Source organism: Schistocerca gregaria, chromosome 1, assembly GCF_023897955.1.
Source record: "Schistocerca gregaria isolate iqSchGreg1 chromosome 1, iqSchGreg1.2, whole genome shotgun sequence".
Lineage (NCBI taxonomy): Eukaryota > Metazoa > Arthropoda > Insecta > Orthoptera > Acrididae > Schistocerca > Schistocerca gregaria.
In genome coordinates this window covers 789,658,453-789,676,422 of record NC_064920.1, presented here as the reverse complement: position 1 = coordinate 789,676,422, position 17,970 = coordinate 789,658,453, and the positions used below count along the sequence as shown (strand labels likewise).

The 17,970-nt window shown below is 37.1% G+C and overlaps 1 protein-coding gene across 2 annotated transcripts in view; it reads right to left on the bottom strand.

Annotated features, from left to right (window-relative positions):
* LOC126269625 (aminopeptidase Ey-like) overlaps nucleotides 1–17,970 on the bottom strand; it is a 216,498-nt gene that overhangs the window by 20,978 nt on the left and 177,550 nt on the right. The window contains exons 15-17 of one of the 2 annotated variants that reach the window (XM_049974006.1): nucleotides 10,125–10,271; nucleotides 3,207–3,335; nucleotides 940–1,021 (exon numbers count right to left, since the gene is read on the bottom strand). In XM_049974006.1, the coding sequence (XP_049829963.1) occupies nucleotides 940–1,021; nucleotides 3,207–3,335; nucleotides 10,125–10,271 (358 nt within the window). The remainder of the gene's footprint in view (nucleotides 1–939; nucleotides 1,022–3,206; nucleotides 3,336–10,124; nucleotides 10,272–17,970) is intronic. The other variant, XM_049974007.1, reaches the window with a different exon arrangement.

The window sequence follows — 17,970 nt, the reverse complement described above, 5'->3', positions numbered from 1 at the left end:
ATCACCTATGCTATCAAAGGCAGGGCTACATGTGAAACTAGTCATGTGATTTACAAGCTAAGCTGCAATCACTGTGCTGCATTCTATGTAGGCATGACAACCAACAAGCTGTCTGTCTGCATGAACAGCCATCGTCAAACTGTAGCCAAAAAGCTAGTGGACCACCCTGTTGCTTGACACGTTGCCAAACATGATATCCCTCATCTCAATGACTGCTTCACAGCCTGTGCCGTATGGATCCTTCCACCAACACCAGCTTTTCGGAATTGCGCAGGTGGGAACTTTTCCTGCAATACATCCTATATTCCCGCAAACCTCCTGGCCTCAACCTTCGTTAGTCACTGTCCTCACCCATCCAGCCCCCTTCCATTTTCCATTGCAGCACTACACAGCCATTATTTCACCACCACACCCAGTCCTCTAATTTCTTCTTTTTACTTCTCTCCTTTCAACTCCTTACCCCCTCCCCTCTCCCCCCTCCCCCCTCTGCACCTTCTCTCCTGCCCTCCATCTAAACTGAAACACTTCACTGTCTGCCACTCCCACTATACTATCCGTCCCCCTCTTTGTTCCAGTCTCCTCATTACCCTGGCCCAGTAGCCACTCCCATCATGCACTGGTGCTGCTGCTCGCAGTGTGGTTTCAGTTCTCTGAGACTGCAGACTGCAGGCGTGTGTGCAAGTTGCATTTGCATGAGCGTGTGAGTGTGTGTGTGTGTGTGTGTGTGTGTGTGTGTGTGTGTGTCTACTGCTGACTAAGGACTCAATGGCTGAAAGCTATAATTGTGTGAATCTTTTTGTTGTGCCTATCGTGACTAAGCATCTCAGCTATATGGTGAGTAGCAACTTTCCTTCACTGGTATTGTTAGATTCCATCCTAGAGTTGGTAATGGCATCCTTCCATTGTTATAATGTGTGGTTGCTTCATGTTAATACTTACTAGATCATATCCATCAGAAGTCACAAACTTAGAAGTTGTTTTGAACACGATCTCTTCAAACACCAGACGCTTTTCCTGATACCTGGAACAATCAAATGAGAAGCAATGTAAACTTTCTCTTAGTAATATTTTATGGCTTGATCTTCTGGGGCAATGCTGTTAATATAAAAAAAATATTTATTCTACAGTACATGCAACAAGAATAATATGTAAAACTAACAACCAAATATATTACAGATGCCTCTTCAGGAACCTATGGGTTCTTGCACTTTCATCCCAACACATATATTCTTATGCCTTAATGGTACTTTTGGTTAATAACGACAATGAATTTTGGATGCACTCTTCAATTCACACCCACAATACTTGAAGTAAAAATAATGTTCATAATGACTCTGTCGTACCTTCTAGTGTTCACAATGTAGTTTTATAGTCTGGTAAAAAAGTCTGTGGCATGTTGCCAGAGGTCAATACAAAGGAAATTGAAAATCTCCAAATATTGTACATCAGAGTAAAAGAATATCTTATTAATCATCTGCTCTACAATTTATCAGAATATTTGACCTCAAAAATTGTGAATTCAGTGTATCTCTAATATTTATATTTGATAGATAATGATTTTGCTAGTATGTATGCAGCTCATAGAAGTCTGCATAAAGTTTCACAGATACTTTGTTTAAAATATTGTATAAAAACAGCAGCTGATTAGTGAAGAAGGAGCAGCGACAGTGGCTTTGTTCAAAGAAGATTTTTTCTCCTAAAACACAAATGAAAAATAGAACCAAGAGATAAGTGTTTAGGTTGCAACACAATATCTACCAACAACCCAATTAGAGTGGGCTGGTTTTTATGTCAATTATCTTGCAATAACATTATTTATCACCTACAACTGTAATATGATACCTCTTAATGATTATTAAAGAACTTGGAATGACTCTTTATTCACCATATGTGAAAGAACTTATTCAGTTTTTCAGTTGATACATTTCATTTAATTTTTCATGGTAAGTTCGTGAAAGTGCATAGGAATTAGTTTTTATGTAAAGAAATGTCAACTATAAACCATAAACTTTATTTCTAAGACAATTTTGTAGCAGCAGCTCTGATTAAGAAATTTATTGAACAGTGTCCAAGGAAAAATAGTGGTCGATAAAACTTGTAAGGGTACAGACATTGATCCTGTACTTGACGTATCGAATCCACCCCCACACTTCTTTGCTACAGTGCAGTGGCATCAGTGACAGGGTTACCCCATAGTTCTAGAAGGAATGGATTGACAACTGGCGATAATTTGGTGCAAAAGATTTTGTCAGTCAAACGAGAGCCATCATGCAAGTAGGATGTGTATAGGTGTGAGAAAATCAGTTGTGGTTAAAACAATCATTTTGAAGATCAACATTAATTTGATATCAGGGAAGTTGTTATAGAATTAAAAAGTGAACATACAGCAAGGAATCAGCAATGGTAAACCCATATAAGCTCAAGACAGAAGAGCGACTGCAATTGTATTGTGACAGCATCAGAACAAGTAGGGTCATGATATCTGAATTTAAAGTGAAATAAATCAACTCTATCGTACATAAATGTTCACATGCGGCAACCTCTTTGTAATTAGAACATTTTTGAAGTGAATGAATTAAAAACAATGTGGGAAAACAGATAGGGCTAATGGTCAGGACTGAAGTTACTGGCTCATGTGGGAGTGTGTTTGCCATTGAAAATTGGCTATTTATAAATGTATGATGTCTAATTTTCCAACCATCCAGATTATAGCAAATAATAAAAAATAAAAATCAACAGACAATATGGCATGATGACTTACAAACTATGATAAAACTGTTTCAATGAAAGCAGTCTTGAACACACATAAATTACTTACTTCATTCAGTGACTAGTTTCAATCTCTTACAGGATCATCAGTAGACAGTTTTACTCCTTGGTGACAGCAGGGCATGATGGTGCAGAGCAGGCCACTTTGGAGAGGTATGAGGAACACTGAGGTAACTGGCTCCTAAGCACTGTCTCCTGTTGCCACCAAGGAGTAAAATGGTCCAATGATGATCCTATAAGAGATTGAAACTGTTCATAATAAATAACTCATGTATGATCAAGACTGCTTTTTTAAAATAAATAATTTTAGAATTGTGGTTAGGATGTAACCAAAGTGAACATGGCAACATGTTTTCATGTCTGTGAGTGTAATATTAAGCACAGTTATTTGTTTATAATTAGTAATGATTCTTAACCATAGTTTATGGCTTACTTACTTTTTTTTAATTTCAAACCATTTGTCAGAAACATAGTTAAAAAGTAGGTAGTGGTCCTTTATTCTGTCAATAGCAGTCAGCACATCATCATCACTCAGGGCATACTTCAGCAGAACTGCCTCTAAGAATCTGTAAAAAGAAAGTACACCTCCTGGTGAGTATAAAGTTTGTGATGGGCTTCAATGAGTCTGGCCTTGGCAGCCAGAGACTGTGGTCATGTATGTCTGAACTGTGTGTATATATATATATATATATATATATATATATATATATATATAAAACAGAAAGAAACTTCCACATGGGAAAAATATATTAAAAATAAAGATTCCAAGACTTACCAAGCGGGAAAGCGCCGGCAGACAGGCACATGAACAAAACACACAAACACACACACAGAATTACAAGCTTTCGCAACTGGCAGTTGCTTCCTTCCTGACGAAGCAACTGCCAGTTGCGAAAGCTTGTAATTCTGTGTGTGTGTTTGTGTGTTTTGTTCATGTGCCTGTCTGCCGGCGCTTTCCCGCTTGGTAAGTCTTGGAATCTTTATTTTTAATATATATATATATATATATATATATATATATATATATATATATATATATATATATATATAAAATAGAAAGAAACTTCCCCATGGGAAAAATATATTAAAAACAAAGATTCCAAGACTTACCAAGCGGGAAAGCGCCGGCAGACAGGCACATGAACAAAACACACAAACACACACACAGAATTATGAGCTTTCGCAACTGGCACTTGCTTCGTCAGGAAAGAGGGAAGGAGAGGGAAAAATGTGCCTACCTGTGACTCAGCATATCCACTACATCGTGAGTAGCAATCTATCCTATTCATAATGTTACCATTATTCCATCCTGGATTTTCTGTTGTTTCAAGGTAAACAAACATATAGCACACACATGAATCAAAGTTGTGTTATAAATTGATTAGCCTTAATAAAAATACTTTTTTCTTTGTAGTTTATTTTCTGAAACTCTTTCTACATATCATGCACATCCACACTTGTGTTTCCACTTTAGACCAATAAAACATTGAAAAAAGATTCATAATTCATTATCAATGCATTGGCTGATCTCATATAGTATATAATAAAAGTATATTTGCTTCTGTATTTACTAATGAAGACCTGTTGATCAATTCTCTCTTTATGACATGGCTGAAGAATTGTATATTAATATTCAACAGTCTTTATTATTCCTCTATGGATGTTGAATAGTAAAAAGACCACAATTTATGTGTGTCATTACTAAATTAACAACAGTAAAATATCTGCAAAAATTTCAGATGCCAGCAGTGATAAACTGAGGATTCAGATGCTACAGGAAGGGCTGTTCTTTTAGAATACATGCCATGTAAGATATCCAAATGTTGTAGCTAGATGGGATATATGGTACAAGTCTACACATTGTTTTTGATTTGACTCAATTTAAAGAAGGGGACAAAGTAACAGTGGACGTAGCACCATGTTGCCTATACCAATTTAAGTTTATTGGGCAGTACCTCTCTCTGCCCCTCTAATAAGGCTATTCAGCACCCTTAAGGACAGTAGGAGTCCCTTTATAAGGTCTTTGTTAGACACAATCTCTTCAGGAATTTGTGACCCAATTATTTTGTGTCTTTTGGCCTCCAGGCAGGGCTTTGCATTGGAAGATTAAATGTAGTGCAGTTTCATCCCTGTTTACCACAGAGTCTACACTCAAGAGCTTCTTTCTCTATTGCCATAATGTATAGATGTTATATGAAGTTCCCAAAGCCAGCTATTGAACTCAGCATGACTTAAATCCGGCACCTATTCAAACCCAGTGTTGCAGAACTGGTTTTAGCACCATTAGATTCCCAAGTTTCTGTTGTTTTTGCATCTTAGCCAAAAGTTCTATGTGCTGCATACTGATATAGCTAGATAAAATGCAGGAAAATGTAAACAGCAAAGACAATATTATAGTGATTTTATTAGATGAAATTCGTGGATTAAAGCTAAAAACGATGAACTTACACAGCAAAAACAATACTGCGAATCTCCGATGTACAATGATGTGGTAATAGAAAATTTGACTAGTAAAAATACAGACAACAGGACCAATAAACATGGTTGAAAATGCCAGAAAACTGTGACAAGTGGTGTTGAGTGCATGGAATGTGTAAACATATTCCATTTTTGATGTGAGAAAGTAAATCCTTCAGTAAAAGGACAGAAGATAACCATAAAAAAACTGGAATAGTTATGAATGCAGGTCAGATACTATTAGGCCTAAAATATGTAACATACCCAATTATAATGGACCTGAATATAATGAAATTTACACAATCACATCTGAAGCCAAACACAAGCAACAGAACAGCATGGATTGTGGCACAAAAGTGCAGCTGTATTTAAATCATCTAATAAAAACCACAGCAAAAAATTTGCAGCAGCCCATAATTGATGGTGCCTGTTTTGAAATTGAGTAAAACAATCAATGTATCAAGCGCAACAGATAAAGAACAAGATGGAACACAGAATCAAGAAATACCAAGGGAAAAAAAAAAAAAAAAAAAAAAAAAAAAAAAAAAAAAAAAAAGGTTTTGGAAGAGGAATGACTACAAAAACAAAGATCTTGACAACTCAAAAAAGCATTAAAATTAAAGACATAGTGAAGCCTGGGGCAATATTCAACCAGATCCTCACCAACACTGAAGACCAGTAATCTGTCAAAGAGTGACTTAGTTATTATAGTTGGTTCCGATGATGTATACCACAATGAAACAGCTGCAGCTCTGAAGACAACACTGAGCAAGTTAACGAACACAAACATTATGTTGTTTAAAATACCTCATTGCTACAACTTAATTGACTCATCATGTGTAAACAGAAAAGTAACCAAAACTACCAAGTAGTTTGAAACAATTTGCAAATAGTTTAAAAATGTAATGCTATTAGATATTAAGGAATGTCTCAGTTGTAACCACCTGACAATTGTAACGGCTTGAGAACTTGTGATACTAGACACGGTCAAGGCCGAAGTGTGCTAGCAAAGACACTGCTGGCCCAAAAAATAATTAGTATGGTAAATAGTAAATCTTTTATTAACAATTTAGAAAACATGTCTCAAAACACAGAACCAGATCAGGGAAACATATAAGGCTGAACAAGCCTGAAATGTGTCAGACTTGGTCAAAACAAAGAGCTTCAGGACATAATACAAAAAACACACTTAAAGTAAGTAACCAAACTAAGTTGAGTGTAAGCAATGTACTATTTAATAGTAAAAATGAACACTTTTGTTACATACAAATGTGCAATCTCTAAGAAACAAAGTCAGTGAACTACAGTACTGGCTGGAGGAAATTAACAGTGTCATTCTCTGTGTGAATGAACATTGGATTAAAAGTGCATAAATAAGCTTATTTTTACAATTTGGCTAATCACTGGCAACAAACTACTGTAGACCAAACAATTACCATGGTGGAGTGTCCATTTACAACAAAAATTTGAATCTAAAATATTCAATCATAGACCCACAAGCCTGCCTGTTGAAGGACTTTTTGAAGCATCTGCCTTGGTTATACACACTCAGAAACTCATTATTGCAACAGTTAACTGACCACCAGCTTCTGATGAGGAGATATTCACAGAAAAACTCTCTGAATTAATTTTATTGACTGTCGAATGTAAGCATTATAAAACATTTATCACAAGAGACATTAATATAGATGTTAGAGCAAAGAGAAAAACTGTGGTACACATCCTAAATATCTTAAGATGACTGAATTACTAATGCTCCAATAAAAAACTGACCAGAATGGAAGCATGCCTTGACGATATAATTAACAATGTGTGTAGGAATCAAGTAGAGTGGGACACCATCAAATTAGGTCTATCTGATCATGATGACATATGGAACAAAACTGGAAATCTGACATTTGATGATACCATATAATCACATATAGAATTCTCAAGGAAGAGAACATTGAAATAATTAGAAGTGGACTGAGTAGAGTAGAATTGACTAGAATACTAACCATCAATAAAGATATAAACGAAAGCTTTTCTGCATTCATAACCAATATAAAAAGTTCATTAGACAATAACTCCCCTCTTATTTCTAACACATGTAACCCTAGCGATATGCATAAACCACAACATACAAAAAAGTGGTACACTGCACATCTCAATACAATCTGAATCCTTTTACTCATGCTGAAGGACAAAATTGAAGGCAGTTAAGAAAACAAGAATAGATATATAAAATTAAGAAAAATATACAAAACTAATATTAAAGCAGCAAAAATGAAAGCATGTGAAGAGGATATTTTAAATTCTAAAGACAAATGTAAAGCTGCCTGAAACATAGTCAAAAGTGAGATAAATATGAGAAAGGAAAAAACCAATTACACAATTAATTGTAACACTTTCAATGAACTCATCATAAATTCAGTAAGTGCCCATGTACCAAGAAGTGTCGATTTAAGTGATGTGGAAGCTTTTATTTTGCAACCACAGAAAAAAAAACAGATAAAATATTTAACAGGTGTAGAATAACTGCTACAGATATAAATAATTTTGTAAACAAGTTGAATAACTCTAGAACAGAATTTGTAATAAACTTCTCTACTCTACCTTGCAAATAAAATCCTTGATGTTCTCATTTTCCCTGATTGCCTTAAAATCACAGTTACACTCCCCATATACAACAAGGGTGTCAGAGAAATACCAGATAACTATAGACCAATACCAATTGTCCCTATACTGGCCAAAATCATAGAGAGCTGTTTACACACAGAGATTTACATGTATGTTGAGAGCAATTAATTACTTAATGACAGCCAGTTTGGATTCAGAACTAATCAATCAACAATAAAAGCTACTGAAAGCCTGATAACTGAAATCCACAGTGCTTTTGAAAGGCAACAGGCCACCTATGCAGCCTCATAGACTTAAGCAAAGCATCTGATTCAGTACCACATGAGATAATTGTCAAAAAATTAGAATATTATGGTATTGCAGAGAAACCACTTAATTTGATTAAATCATATCTAAAAAACAGACAATAGTTAGTGTATATGAACAAAGAAAGGTCAGAAGTAATGAAAATTAAGAGAGGAATTCCACAGGACTCCATTCTTGGACTCTTCCTCTTTACTGTCTATGTTAATGACTTCTCAAACTATATAGCCTGCAAAAATGTCTTACATGCTGATGATATGACCATAATCTCCACAGGTGAGAGTATGCAGAGGTGGTAAACGAAAATAATGAACTTTTTGAAAAATGTAGGGTGTGGTGTATTGCCAACCAGTTATGTATAAACACCACAAAGAAGGAGGAAACTTATCTTAATCTGAAGATACAGAAAGAAGAGAATCACAGTTTCAAACTATTTGGAATAAAAATTGACAGGCAGACTTTAACATATGATATTCCTGCTGTATAAACTAAGATAATCTGCTAGTAAGAGTTTATTGATACTTTGCTACTATGCATTCTTTCAATCACAGCTACAATATGTGATTCTGGTATGGGGTAATTCAACAGGCACAAACTTTGTATTAAAATGGCAAAAAACCAATTAGATGTATACAAGGATTGGGTCCAAGAGAAACATGTAAGGAGCATTTCAGCCTATTAAACATAATGACCATTCCAAGTCTCTATATGTATAACTGATTAATATACGTAAAAGAAAATATACAAGAATTTACACAGAGAATGAATTTATGTTTTCACAGCACTAGAAACAACTGCATGCTTGATATACCATATTCTAGGCTGCCATTAACGAACAACAGTTATGAACACCTAAGTCTAAAGTTATATAATAAACTTCCACAATCACTCAAAACCTTCACCCTCTGCAAATAATAAGGAGGTATTAGACACATGGTTTAAGAATAAAGAATACTGCTCAATTGCAGAATATGTTGAAAGTAATTTGGAATGAATAATGTAATGTAACAATCATTAACTAAATGTGAAAAACTGTATAATTAAATCTTGAATGTAAAGTATATAACGATTATTACTGAAATCTTCTGATTAGTAAGAAGTATATTTATTTGTGTGTATGTGTAAAATGATGAGGTATGTTGTTGTTGTTGTTGTCTTCAGTCCTGAGACTGGTTTGATGCAGCTCTCCATGCTACTCTATCCTGTGCAAGCTTCTTCATCTCCTAGTACCTACTGCAACCTACATCCTTCTGAATCTGCTTAGTGTATTCATCTCTTGGTCTCCCTCTACGATTTTTACCCTCCACGCTGCTCTCCAATGCTAAATTTGTGATCCCTTGATGCCTCAAAACATGTCCTACCAACCGATCCCTTCTTCTAGTCAAGTTGTGCCACAAACATCTCTTCTCCCCAATCCTGTTCAGTACCTCCTCATTAGTTATGTGATCTAAAATGTAAAAATTACTAACTGCTAGAAAGATGTATAATCATGCATAAAGTAAAAATTAGTAACAACTATACTCTTATGAATAGTAAAATGTGTTTTGAGGAAGCTAATTGCATGGTAAACATGCTGAATGGCTAATAAATAAACATAAACATACAGCTCCAATTTTACCAACACGACAGGTAGTGGCCCAGCAAATAAGGTTGTTGCCCCTATCCTGGCTAGCTTATCTTGTTGTTCATTACCAGTAATACCTGAGTGATCAGAAGCCCTTAGCCTCACAAAGAATCCTGACATTCTATGATGATCTTTAATCTCATTACAGAAGCTTGCTTTTAACATCACATCCAGTGCTTTCCCATGACTTTAGTGCCCTCATTGTACAAGAAGCTCACAAACTTACTTGTTCATTCTATCCTTATCATGCGTGCAGGCAGCTATCTCATTACAGAAGCTTGCTTTTAGCATCACATCCAGTGCTTTCCCATGACTTTAGTGCCCTCATTGTACAAGAAGCTCACAAACTTACTTGTTCATTCTATCCTTATCACGCGTGCAGGCAGCTATCCTGGTCAGCAGATTCTTGTCTGGGTGTCTATTATCATTGTGGCCTAGAGCCCACAGCAGAGTGTCATCCCAGATCTCACGGTCACCCCACTTCAAAACAAGACAGTGCCTGCAAAAAGAAAATGTGTCCTGTATACACTCCTGGAAATTGAAATAAGAACACCGTGAATTCATTGTCCCAGGAAGGGGGAAACTTTATTGACACATTCCTGGGGTCAGATACATCACATGATCACACTGACAGAACCACAGGCACATAGACACAGGCAACAGAGCATGCACAATGTCGGCACTTGTACAGTGTATATCCACCTTTCGCAGCAATGCAGGCTGCTATTCTCCCATGGAGACGATCGTAGAGATGCTGGATGTTGTCCTGTGAAACAGCTTGCCACGCCATTTCCACCTGGCGCCTCAGTTGGATCAGCGTTTGTGCTGGACGTACAGACCGCGTGAGACGACACTTCATCCAGTTCCAAACATGCTCAATGGGGGACAGATCCGGAGTTCTTGCTGGCCAGGGTAGTTGACTTACACCTTCTAGAGCACGTTGGGTGGCACGGGATACATGCGGACGTGCATTGTCCTGTTGGAACAGCAAGTTCCCTTGCCGGTCTAGGAATGGTAGAACGATGGGTTCGATGACAGTTTGGATGTACTGTGCACTATTCAGTGTCCCCTCGATGATCACCAGAGGTGTACGGCCAGTGTAGGAGATCACTCCCCACACCATGATGCCGGGTGTTGGCCCTGTGTGCCTCGGTCGTATGCAGTCCTGATTGTGGCGCTCACCTGCATGGCACGACCATCATTGGCACCAAGTCAGAAGCGACTCTCATCGCTGAAGACGACACGTCACCATTCGTCCCTCCATTCACGCATGTCGTGACACCACTGGAGGCGGGCTGCACGATGTTGGGGCGTGAGCGGAAGACGGCCTAACGGTGTGCGGGACCGTGGCCCAGCTTCATGAAGACAGTTGTGAATGGTCCTCACCGATACCCCAGGAGCAACAGTGTCCCTAATTTGCTGGGAAGTGGCGGTGCGGTCCCCTACAGCACTGCTTAGGATCCTACGGTCTTGGCGTGCATCCGTGCGTCGCTGCGGTCCGGTCCCAGGTTGACGGGCATGTGCACCTTCCGCCAACCACTGGCGACAACATTGATGTACTGTGGAGACCTCACGCCCCACGTGTTGAACAATTCGTCGGTACGTCCACCCGGCCTCCCACATGCCCACTATACGCCCTCGCTCAAAGTCCGTCAACTGCACATACGGTTCACGTCCCCGCTGTCGCGGCATGCTACCAGTGTTAAAGACTGCGATGGAGCTTCGTATGCCACGGCAAACTGGCTGACACTGACGGCGGCGGTACACAAATGCTGCGCAGCTAGCGCCATTCGACGGCCAACACCGCGGTTCCTGGTGTGTCCGCTGTGCCGTGCGTGTGATCATTGCTTGTACAGCCCTCTGGCAGTGTCCGGAGCAAGTATGGTGGGTCTGACACACCGGTGTCAATGTGTTCTTTTTTCCATTTCCAGGAGTGTACATCAAATTATCCTGTGGTGTAACAAAATGAACACCCTGAAGCTATGATTCCAATGACAGAAGTAGCATTCATATTATATACAAGTTGTATGCTGTGTGTGGTAAAAATCACAGTGACATTCACCTACAGATAAAATTTAGGATAAAAATTTTACTATCTTCTATAATATTTTCCAACTATTTTAGTTCTGTAATGAGGTATAGATATAGTCATGAAAGTGTTGGTTATTATCATAGGAGATAAATTTTCATAGTGTCTCCAGCTTTTCTCACAAATAGTTTAGGATGTTGTCAGTGTTATTGACAGAAGCAGACATTATAATGTACCATGCATATTCGATGGGGAGGGGTTTGACACTGGTGTTGGTTTTGTGGCTTTGGGAGTTGATGAATGGCTTAGAATCATTGGGTAATATAAGAAAAGTGTACATGGATGGTACCCTGCTGATAAGAGCATTTATCCATTAAAGTGTAGGAATAGAAACAAAATGTGTTGTATGATGGTGTTCAGTGTTCCCGCAACGAACACCAGTCACGTCAGGTCATAATTATAATGTGAAATTATGCCTCATAACTGGTTATTATCATAGGAGATAAATTTTCATAGTGTCTCCAGCTTTTCTCACAAATAGTTTAGGATGTTGTCAGTGTTATTGACAGAAGCAGACATTATAATGTACCATGCATATTCGATGGGGAGGGGTTTGACACTGGTGTTGGTTTTGTGGCTTTGGGAGTTGATGAATGGCTTAGAATCATTGGGTAATGTAAGAAAAGTGTACATGGATGGTACCCTGCTGATAAGAGCATTTATCCATTAAAGTGTAGGAATAGAAACAAAATGTGTTGTATGATGGTGTTCAGTGTTCCCGCAACGAACACCAGTCATGTCAGGTCATAATTATAATGTGAAATTATGCCTCATAACTGGCACATTTGCTTTTAATGATGCTTCTATCGAATGCTTGTCAACAATCCTAGTTGACTTCATGGGTTCTAGATTGAGTCTAATTTGTGCAGTTGTCACCAAACTATTAGCAAATCCTACTCAGTTGATTCAACAGTTTATTATCCATTTCATAATGATTGACTGTTGACTTTGAGCTCATATTCTGGTTACATTGCAAGGTGAACATCAATATTTTGTACGTTGCTGGAATGGAAATATTTTTCTATTTAGTGTATGGATATTACATTTTAGTCGAAAAGGGTGTGACATGTGCATAGAGCAAGCTGAACCCATTAATGCTCAATGGCAATGAAGCTTCCAAGAAATTTAAAAATTAATTTTAGCATAATGGTAATGTTGTGTACAATTTAACTATTGGTGGCTGCTATAGATACATTATTCTGCTGTGGAAATTTTAAAGTATCCATTTTCAGTTCTTTGTTGTTCCATATGAATGTTAAATCTGATGGTGTGTATGCGTCAACCCTTATCTGGTTACATGTAATAATTGTGTGCTGGTGGTAACATCCATCTGGGAGACTAAGATTACCAAATTTTGCAGTTTATGTCCACTTAAATCAATATCGAAAATTAATAACAGTTTAAAAGTGTGATGAAATATTAATACCAATATTATTATTGTGTTCAAATCATAATTTGTATTATAACATGCAAAAATTACAAACCTTTCCTTCATGAAATAATTTATAAACTTAGTTATTCTTTTGAAAAATAAAAAAAATTAAATACTAGGTTTTCCAATGAAATATTTTGTAAAGTTGATGTGTTTCCTCAGATATATTGATATATATTTAAGTAACAAATAAATAACAAACTTTCTGCACATATTTAACATATTTTCATGGTACACTGTAAGCAGTTGGGTTTATCACATTTCATGCACTTGTGGAAGTAAAGAAAAAATTACAAGCTTTCTGCACATATTTCACATATTTTCATGAAACGTTGTAGGCGATTAGGCTCATCACATATCATGCACTTGCAAGCCATCATTCTGTTCCGTGTGCAGGGGTAGTAATGAAAATGTTTTCTCTTTTCTAGCTTGTCATCACTTTTGGTTTTTGTTGGACCACCATCTCGCTGCTCTTCACCCAAAATATCTGAAACAATTTTCCTAAGTTCATCTGGTAAGTTTGGAATCTGTAGTGTTATCTGCATATGTCTTCTAATTGAGCTCATTTCTATGCCCTTCATGAACTCAAATCTTGGCATTGTACCCTTATGTAAATACATAATGTAGGCATTTGTGCAGCTTATTGATAATAGAATGTGAAATATTGCCACTGACCACTTCCTTGTTCACAGGTTGGGTGAGTAGTTGCTGTGCATCATGTCTAGAACATCTACACCAAATTTCATGGCATCATTGAAATTAATAATTTCTGGTTCACTGCTTTTTTCGTTTGTATATGTGGAGTGATGCATTGAAGATCATAAAGACTAGAACCCGCTTCATTCTTTGGGTAGGTAAGAAACTCTTTTGCAATTGCTCTTTTGTTAGATTTTAGAGTTCCAACATATATAAACTTTTTTTTCAGCAGCTCCTTACATAATTAAATGGAGGGAAAGCAATTCTCTGCTATGATATTACTGTTTGTTCCATATACACATTTAGAAAGACAAATCATAGACTGAGTTGGCTTTTGGAACTTTTCCTTTTCTTCTGATAGTATTGCTCGATCATTATCTTTCCCCGTATAAATATATAGATTATATAAATATGATGAGTGTGCATCTTGGAGACAAGTGACCTTTATGTAATATTTATTAGATTTCTTGGGCATATATATTCTGAATTTGTGTCTGCCTGTAAATGGGTTAGACTCTCATCAACACAAGTGTGAGCTCCAATGGAATGTATCTTCTGACAGTTAGAAAAAAAAGATGCTGAAAATGTTGGACACAGCAGCTACAGTATCATCTATTTTCCTTTGTTCACGAGTAGATGCATCATAAAATCTGAGAGCACCAGATAAACTTTACATCATTTTAGAGGCATGGTTGGACAAAAATGAGATGTCCAGAAAAAATGAGATATCTGGTAGAGTCATTTGCAGAAAGTGATGCCAATTTTTCATGTCCAGGATTCAAAAAGGAACACAGAACTATCAAACTAATCAATAATTCAATTTAAATTTTGTCTGTATCTTTGTAACTGGAGGAGCAAGATTTTTTAAATTTATTCCATATAACTTGCAGTTTAGAGCTGGTGTATACTACAATCTCATCCAAAATCTCAGTGTTTCTCCTAGATTTGGATTATTACCTAACTGGTCGGCAGGGCCTAACCATGACAACAGTCTAATTCTTACTATATTTTTGTGTGATGTCTTAGGGCTGCAAATGGGTGTTGTGGAACTCCATGTGAAACAGTTCATCTTGCTATGAGAAGCTATGTCAGTTTCAGTGTCATTATTTCCCCTGTTCTGAACAGAGCCAACACTATCTTGTTCATTTTTGGTCAAACTGAGAACATCATTCACATCTATTGCTGTCATGGTCTGAATCTGATAGGCGATCTACTTCAGGAACATAAGAATTGTCTGAATGTAATCATCATCACTTTTGTGGAATTGCTCTGAAGCCAGCTGCAACATTCTTTTGCTTCTGTGTGACACATAAGGCATCCCCCACTATCAGCCACTAAAATAAAGTGATAGTTGGAAAGTAAAGAGTATAATACAAAAAATGTACTTGTTTAAAATAACGTCCATCCATCAGATGGAGGAAAATTCTTCCCTTTATACTAATGTCCACCTGAGAGATGACTGGCTGATGTGTTTGTGCAAGTAAAACAATACTACCTTGGGAAAGAACCAATGACATCCACACAATAATATGTTCAACTGAAGCACCATAGAAATGCCAGATAAAACTAATAATGCATGTGTGTCAACAATGTGTTAAGAAATTTTATATCTGGTTATGAGACAGATGTTACTAAGGGCTATGAATGGCTTCTACAAAAAAATGTAAACAAAGGAGCACCAGAAGTAAATATTATTTACTGTATTGTAATAAACAGTCTAAATTATACACAGTATTTCTTTGGGATTTATAATGTTTTCTTTTTAGCATGATTTTAGTTGGGGAAATTTGTCTGTAATCTTTAGTTGCAGTTGAGCACTTGTGTTGTTAATGTGTGGTTAGTGGGAAAAACAATAATTTTAAGGGAGATGGAAAGAGATTAATATGGTCAGTTGGTATCAGGCCTCCCTGTGAAACAACGGGTGGAGATATTGACCAAGATTCCTATTTATCAGATGATGAAATTCAGGGAAAACCATGCCATACAGCAGCATAAGAGCAAAACCTGATCCATCATTATGATTTCTTTCATTAAATTATATAAAGCAAGACAGAAAATGTCATCTCACTTACAAATGTGCTAGGTATGTCAGAACACCAAACTGTGTATATGTTTGTGAACAGTCAAGAACAAGTTTATCCAGACTGTTTTGAGGGTATTAATAAGTTTTGGAATATTTCGCTAAGCTAAGGTGACTAAGGGAAGATGTCATTCACACGAGAATTTTTCTTCTGAGTGAAAACTGATGTCATTGTATAATTTTCAGGACTATATAAGTAAATATTAAATTTAAATATGTTATTCCTATACATCTATAATAAAATAACTACCTGCTACCTGCAACTATTTTTAAGTTGCACATACAAACTTAATGATTCTGGGCAGTAATGGATTAAGGTCCAAGTGACACTAGCTGCTGCTTTGCACACCAGGCTAAGAGAGGCACCACAACTGTAAGATTTCTGTACAGGGAGTATTACAATCATTAGTGGCCGCTTGGGGCACCAGGTTGTGGGGGGGGAGGGGGGCAAGGGGGGCGGGGGAGAGGGCAAGTGCAAGATTTGTTTACAGTGTGTATCACAATTAACAGTGACAACAAATACAGGTGAAAGGTGAAAGATGGGGAGGGTGGAGGGGGGGGAGGGAAGAAGGGATAATAAGTCAGTTTTATGGAAAGCTGTTATTGGACCAGGCCTACATATGCAGTAATATTTGAGAGAAAGTGTGCTTTTTTTGAACGTTTTTTGATGAGTGTCAACTTTTATGAGTCACTGAAGCTGTTATCTATGGTATATGAGCCATGCTGTAATTATGTTAAATTTTCTTTTGCACAGTTTAAAGATACAACCATTCTCTACTTGCAGATGGATTTTTGTTGCTTTCCAGTAAGTCACTTTGTTGTAATATGGTGGATGTTGATTGCCAGTGCCACAAAAAGCATAAATGGAAGCCCTGTTGCTGTCTTTCACAGCTGTTACTTTTTTATACAGATAAATCTACATAAAGTGCTAGTAGCACATGCTTACCTTATTTGATTTTGCATCTTCATGCACCATGTGCTGGACCTCAGTACAATATTTCCATTTCACTGCTCAGTGTTGCGAAGTTTACATCAGAACTTTCTGTTATATCGGAGTAGACTGGGTGCCATTTGTTGTCGTATACTCATGTAAGATGGTGCTCAAGAAATGATCAGGTGCCTTTTACTTGTGTGAAACTGTGCATCACTTACAGAGTTGTGAAAAGTACATGGTCATCAGTGCTCATGCTTACTTTGAGCCCAAAAAAGAACAGAGTGTAAGCAATTCCATATCACAGCCAGCAAAGAGAACTTGTGACTCTTCTAATAATATTGACGGTACTTTGAAGTAAATTTCAAGTGAATATAGAGAAACTTCATGTCCTGCATCACAAAAAAAGAGTTCTTGCAGGTAACATAAGTTTTCATTGGGCATGTGTTTACACAAGGGAGTTATAAAATGGAAAATCATGACTTTTATATGGAAAAACAGTTCCTAACACTGGCAGCTGAATTGGAAAAATATAAGATTGTAGTGTAAGACTTTCCTGATATGAGTAAAACAACCCTTTGGTATGCTATTTGGAAATTGGTTCTCAGAAATAAAAAGTCAACAAGAAACCTGTGCTGATGGAAAATAACTGACTAGCTGGAAAAAGGGACTGATTCTTGTGGGAAATAAGACAACTGTGAAACACTGGATGGGTTATTCCTTACATTGATGTGAGCTGGTGTGGTGAAAATCATTCCAGACACAAAAAATGGCAGACACAAAAAGATGCCTATGCATAGGAAAATGTATCCAATTATCACAGCGGAAGTGTTCATAAGTGGAATGCCTCAAAAGAAGAAATTTAAACTCATTCTGGTTCTGAAAAAAAAGGGGAATGAAGGTGGGTTTATGCAAAATGCTGGCTTATGTGCTGCTGAAAAGGAAAGAAGGTTTGGATTCTCAAAAATGG